The sequence below is a fragment of the Alexandromys fortis genome, unplaced genomic scaffold (assembly GCF_014885135.2).
Source record: "Alexandromys fortis isolate MF-2015 unplaced genomic scaffold, M_Fortis_MF-2015_v1.1 scaffold_239, whole genome shotgun sequence".
NCBI lineage: Eukaryota > Metazoa > Chordata > Mammalia > Rodentia > Cricetidae > Alexandromys > Alexandromys fortis.
Genome location: NW_026068120.1, coordinates 952213 through 958349, shown reverse-complemented (window position 1 = coordinate 958349; position 6137 = coordinate 952213). Strand labels below are relative to the sequence as shown.

General features: G+C 40.5%; 1 protein-coding gene across 4 annotated transcripts in view; it reads left to right on the top strand.

Moving 5' to 3' along the window:
- Positions 1 to 6137, top strand: part of Mcm4 (minichromosome maintenance complex component 4) — a 30162-nt gene that overhangs the window by 19002 nt on the left and 5023 nt on the right. The window contains exons 10-16 of one of the 4 annotated variants that reach the window (XM_050125152.1): positions 759 to 1018; positions 1466 to 1831; positions 2476 to 2603; positions 3331 to 3538; positions 4460 to 4688; positions 5155 to 5288; positions 5906 to 6131. In XM_050125152.1, coding sequence (XP_049981109.1) covers positions 759 to 1018; positions 1466 to 1831; positions 2476 to 2603; positions 3331 to 3538; positions 4460 to 4688; positions 5155 to 5288; positions 5906 to 5998 — 1418 coding nt within the window. In that variant the 3' untranslated portion in view covers positions 5999 to 6131. Of the gene's footprint in view, positions 1 to 758; positions 1019 to 1465; positions 1832 to 2475; positions 2604 to 3330; positions 3539 to 4459; positions 4689 to 5154; positions 5289 to 5905; positions 6132 to 6137 lie in introns of those variants that run through there. The other 3 variants (XM_050125151.1, XM_050125150.1, XM_050125153.1) reach the window with 3 other exon arrangements.

Sequence of the window (6137 nt, the reverse complement as noted above, 5' to 3'; positions counted from 1 at the left end):
GCACATAAAAATAAATATGAAAAAGAAAACCCTCCCTTAGAGAATGTATACATTAGAGTAGCTACAGTATTATTTATCACTTAGTTTCTAAATTACTTTCTTTGGTGCGTGCTTTTGGGGACACAGGTATGAGGATTAGATTGGCTTGTCATGCTAGGGATCAAGCCAGGGCTTTGGACATGCTTAGCATTCTCTGCTAGGGAGCTACATCTCCAGCCCTTAATTAGGTTCATGAAAAGATCTCAGAAAACGTCCTATTCCTAATTGATCCCCAAGTTGTTATTTTCCCTTCACCTCTGAGTCAGTAGTCTATCTTGCTATTCGTTATTTTTAAAAGAATTGAGCTTTTGGTATTTTTATTTTTAAATTTTTGGTGTAGGCTTTAACGTTTTATTCCAGGTGATGATGACTAAGGAATTACAAAGTGATTTAGCCTAGGGAAATGACATTACTATATTAAATATGACCATAACATAACCTTTTTTACAAATAGCCTGCTCTCATTTTGTCCCTAGAACAATTGTGCACAAAGTATTTATGTACAGATAGTTCCCTAAGTTCATCTAGAACAGATGCATACAAATAGGTGCCCGTTTCTTCTGTTTCTTGATGTTCTTAATGTAGGCCTTAGCTGGAAGGCAACTAGTAATGGATGTTTAAGTGAGATGCGGTCCCCAGCAGCTGCACATTGCCTTTTCTGTCCACTGAGCCTGCAGTGGGAGAAGTAGTAAAGCTGAGTCTCTTGTAAATGTTCTTAGGCATATATCGAGCAGTACCTATCCGAGTCAATCCAAGAGTGAGCAACGTGAAGTCTGTCTATAAAACCCACATTGATGTCATTCATTATCGGAAAACTGATGCAAAACGCCTGCATGGCCTTGATGAAGAAGCAGAACAGAAACTTTTTTCAGAGAACCGTGTGAAATTGCTTAAGGAACTTTCCAGGAAACCAGACATTTATGAGCGACTCGCTTCAGCTTTGGCTCCCAGCATTTACGAACATGAAGATATAAAGAAGGTAAAAATGGAGTTTTTAACTTGAGATTAAGATTTACAATTCTTTGAGATCAAGTACTTCCAAAAAATCCATTTCCCACTGCTACCAACTCCCAAAGATAAGCACTGTTTGAGCTATGACAACAAGGCACTGACCCCTACCTCAGTTGTTAGATGAATGTTACTGTTTTGTTGTGTATATATTCATCTCTGTGCTGTGCGCGTTTGTGTCCCTCAACCTAAGAGGTTACATGAGATCAGAGCAGAGGTTATGCTGGGTAAGTCCTAGAATGATACTGCCTAAAGTTTAAATTGGTTAGGAAAAATTTAGAGTGACCAGAGCACTCTCAGGTGGCTTTGGTCATACCTTCAGCTTATAAGTTAGAAAAGTACCTCTAAATCAGAAGAAAAAACTATTACTCTACAAAGTGAATGTTTAGATGTGTTTGTGCATTTTTTTTTTTTAAAGGGAATCTTGCTTCAGCTCTTTGGTGGAACAAGAAAGGATTTCAGTCACACTGGAAGGGGCAAATTCCGTGCTGAGATCAACATCCTTCTATGTGGTGACCCTGGTACCAGCAAGTCCCAACTGCTGCAGTATGTATACAACCTGGTCCCCAGAGGCCAGTACACATCTGGAAAGGGCTCCAGTGCAGTTGGCCTCACAGCCTACGTGATGAAAGACCCTGAGACAAAGCAGCTAGTCCTACAGACAGGCGCTCTTGTCTTGAGTGACAATGGCATATGTTGCATTGATGAGTTTGACAAAATGAATGAAAGTACAAGGTCTGTACTGCATGAAGTCATGGAGCAACAGACTCTGTCCATTGCAAAGGTGAGTGGTGATGTCCACTTTGACTACAGACTCTGCGATGATGCCTGCTCACATTTCAATTAAACTTCTGTGTTGAAACCTACATTAGCTGCTTTTACTCACTAAGTGTAAAGCCAATAAGCTTTAGTTTGTGTTGAAGTTACTGTGAGTGTTGTGTTGCTTTCTGATTTTAAAGATGTGTGACTGACTACAGGGGGTTGGAGAGATGCCTCAATAGTTAAGTAACTACTAAGTTACTTAGCTGTTAAGTGGCTGCTTGACCAGAAAACTTGGGTTTGATTCCCAGCACCCACATTCAGCTCACAACCATTTGTCATCTGTAGCTCCAGTTCCAAGGGAACTAGTGCCCTCTTCTGACTTCCAAGGTTACCAAGTGCACATATAATGCCCATTCAGGCAAAACACTCAATATATAGAATAAAATTTAATTGAAGACAAATGTAGCTGCAGAGTGCATATGTCTTAAGGTCAGTCCTAGGTATGAATCTAAGGACAGAGTCCATCTGTGTGCACTGATATCAGTGAGGCTCTTGGAAAGCAGAACCAGCAAAGCAAATGATGATTAGTAAGAGGTCAGATGAAAATGGCTTTCTTCTTTGTGGAGGTCAGGAAAAGGCTTCTAACTGCAGTGCTTCCTTTGATAGGCTGGAATCATCTGTCAGCTTAATGCACGCACGTCTGTCCTGGCAGCAGCAAATCCTATCGAGTCTCAGTGGAACCCTAAAAAAACAACCATTGAAAATATCCAACTACCTCATACATTGTTGTCAAGGTACTGAAACATTTCTGTATGATGCGTCTGTTGGCTTATTCATACACTTATCAGCAGGAGATTGAAAAGAAAACAGTAAGAGTCAGCGACTGCTGCCAATCTATATTAACATTAAACAGTGATTCAGATGTGGTTGGTCAGAGCTCTTGGCAAGATTTATCTGTTCAATTATTTTACTAACTTTGTTTTGTCTCTGATGGTGCTAGGGATTTAATGAAGGCCTCTCATGTGTTAGGCAAGTGCTGTATCACTGAAGTACACTCCTTTTGAAATAGTTATTCTCAGAACAGTTGAAGGGTTTTTAAGATTTATTTATTTATATGTATACAGTATTCAGCCTGTATATATGCCTGCAGGCCAGAGGAGAACACCAGATCTAATTAGAGATGTTTGTGAGCCACCATGTGGTTGCTGGGAATTGAACGCATGACTTCTCGAAGAGCCAGTGCTCTTAACCACTGAGCAGCCTCTCTAGCTAAGTTGAAGATATTTTTACCTAAGTATACTTAATCCTCCGAATTATAGTAACATTTCTCAAAGAAAATCTTGACATCTTTGACTTTGCTCTTACCTAGGCAAGGCTAAGGATTGGTTGGTTGGTATGTGACGGCCCTCTGTTGGCACGTATATAGTACAGTTGATAAGTGGCTTAAATACCTCTAGGTCCTATATATAGGTATGTTGGTGTCTCAACAATAAAGACACTGTTTTTCCTCTGTCTTGTCAGGTTTGATCTTATCTTCCTCATGCTGGACCCTCAGGATGAGGCATATGACCGGCGTCTGGCTCATCACCTGGTTTCACTGTACTACCAAAGTGAGGAGCAGGTGGAGGAGGAGTTCCTGGACATGGCAGTGCTGAAGGACTACATCGCATATGCACATAGTACCATTATGCCCCGGCTGAGTGAGGAGGCCAGCCAGGCCCTCATTGAGGTAACCAGACTCCGGATAAGTTAGCTACCTGTTTCTCTTAACTTCTTCCCTTGTTTTGAAAAAGAAAAAGTTGGTGGTTGATTCATACATACTACAAGAGGAGCAGGAATGTGGTAGGGCTTCTTTGGGCTGAGTATTGTGATATTGCATCCTAGCTGGGTTCTAAAAGACTTAGTGATGGTTAGAGATGATATGTAATTTTTCATTTGTATCATAAAATAAAATACTACATGCAAAATTAATTCTCTTTGGAACATTATATCTTCAGGCATCTTTTACATGCCTTATAAAATGGGTCTCATGGGCAGTCTTTTGCCAAGCCTTTTCCTACGGGCTCTCTGATTCATTCCTTTCCTCTCCCACTATTTCCTTTGTTGTGATTGTTGTTGTTGTGTGTGTCTGTGTTTGGTGCTGGGGATTATACCCATGGGGGTTTAAACATGCATTCTTCTAAATACACTGCCAGCCTTTTAATCGCTCTTTTTCATGCCTACCTGTACAGCTATCCCGACATGGATGTAACAATCCTCTAGGGTTCTGTTTCTGTGTGTGTTTGTAAGGCTCCAACCAACCCTTAATGAATCCAAGTCCCTGGCCCAGATTACGTAGAGTAATTCTACATTGTAGGTAGATAGGCTTTAAGTTGTTTAACAGAACCCTAACTGCTCAAGGTCATCCATTGAAACTGAAGGTCTTAGCTGGGTGGTGGCGCACGCCTTTAATCCCAGCACTCGGGAGGCAGAGGCAGGCGGATCTCTGTGAGTTCGAGACCAGCCTGGTCTACAAGAACTAGTTCCAGGACAGGCTCCAAAACCACAAAGAAACCCTGTCTCGAAAAACCAAAAAAAGAAAAAAAAGAAAAGAAAGAAACTGAAGGTCTTGTCAGCAGTGGCTTCATTTTGTTGTTTCTGTCTTTTCTAGGCTTATGTTAACATGAGGAAGATCGGTAGTAGCCGGGGAATGGTTTCTGCTTACCCTCGACAGCTAGAGTCATTAATTCGATTAGCAGAAGCCCATGCTAAAGTGAGATTTTCAGACAAAGTTGAAGCAATTGATGTGGAAGAGGCAAAACGCCTTCACCGGGAAGCTCTAAAACAGTCTGCCACTGACCCCCGCACTGGCATTGTGGATATATCTATTCTTACTACAGGTTTGTTACTTGCTTTGAACAAAAAGACTTAAAAACAAAAGGGATTCTGTCTCCTCTGGCATCATGCCACTTATTAAACTCCATTTCAAGGGAAAACAAGGCATATACATTGGCTGCTCACCTCTAGTCCCAGCTAAGCAGAAGGCTCAGGCAAGAAGGTCACTTGAGCTCAGGAGTTCTAGGCAAACTGAGGCAGGATAGCAAGACCCTGTCTCAAAATAAAAAGAATTTATTCTCCTAATAAGTATGCTTACACTTGCTATACACAGCTTACGTAGGCTTTCAGTGGCAGTTAGCTATTGATATGTAAAATAATTGAAATAACAAAAACTCGTGCTCTTGAAAATGCTCTGGCATTTGGCTGTTTTCCTACCTACCTTGGCAATACTACAGAAGGAATGTGGGAATCTGTAACGTTTTACTTCCTCATGGCAGAAATATTTTCAATCATTTCTTTTTGAAATAGGGATGAGTGCCACTTCTCGTAAACGAAAAGAAGAATTGGCAGAAGCATTGAGGAAACTTATTTTATCTAAGGGTAAAACACCAGCCTTAAAATACCAGCAACTTTTTGAGGATATTCGGGGACAGTCTGACACAGTAAGTATTTATATATGTGAAAGTAAAAAATGTTAATAAGAGTAAGATGGCCTCTTCCATAAACACATTATCAAAAGATACATAATTAAAACTTCAGTGTACTTGTTTGGATTTTAGATTTGTTTTAGGGAAGAAATAATCTTTATGACCTTTTACAATTAATTAAAGATGAATCTTTAGTGAAAGAAAAATTGTATGGGTTGAAGTGAAAGTCCGCTTGTTTTTGCTTTGTCTTCATAACGCTTCTTCTCTTACTCTTGACTACACTGCATGATGGTGGCAGAGCTCAGAAAGGCACCTGGTCCTTTGAAAACCACGTTTGCCATCCCTGATTTACAGCAAGAAAAGTATGCGCAAGTGGGTAAAAAGATAGCTGTCGCTAAGGCTGACCACCTGAGTCTAGTCTGGACCCCACGTGGTGGAGGGAGTAAACCGACTTGGCCAGTTAGTTGTCCTTTGGCTTTCATTGATGCACCAGCTCTCACACACACAGGAACACAAATAAATGTGATGTATATAAAATGTAATTTAGCAAAATTAGTTGTCTACAACCACCAAAATTACAGACATTTGTGTGTCTAAAAGGAAGATTTCAACGTGTGACATTTTGTTCCTAGGCAATTACCAAAGATATGTTTGAAGAAGCCCTGCGTGCTTTGGCTGATGATGACTTCTTGACGGTGACTGGGAAAACTGTCCGCTTGCTCTGAGCTGTGTGATCCTTAGTCTGGAATTGGTTGCTGTTTTTGATGCAAACAGTCTGAAAGGCAGTATTCCACCACATAAAAGTTTTCTATCCTATGATGCATTTTTTATTTACATTTTGAATTATCACTATATACAGTAGAG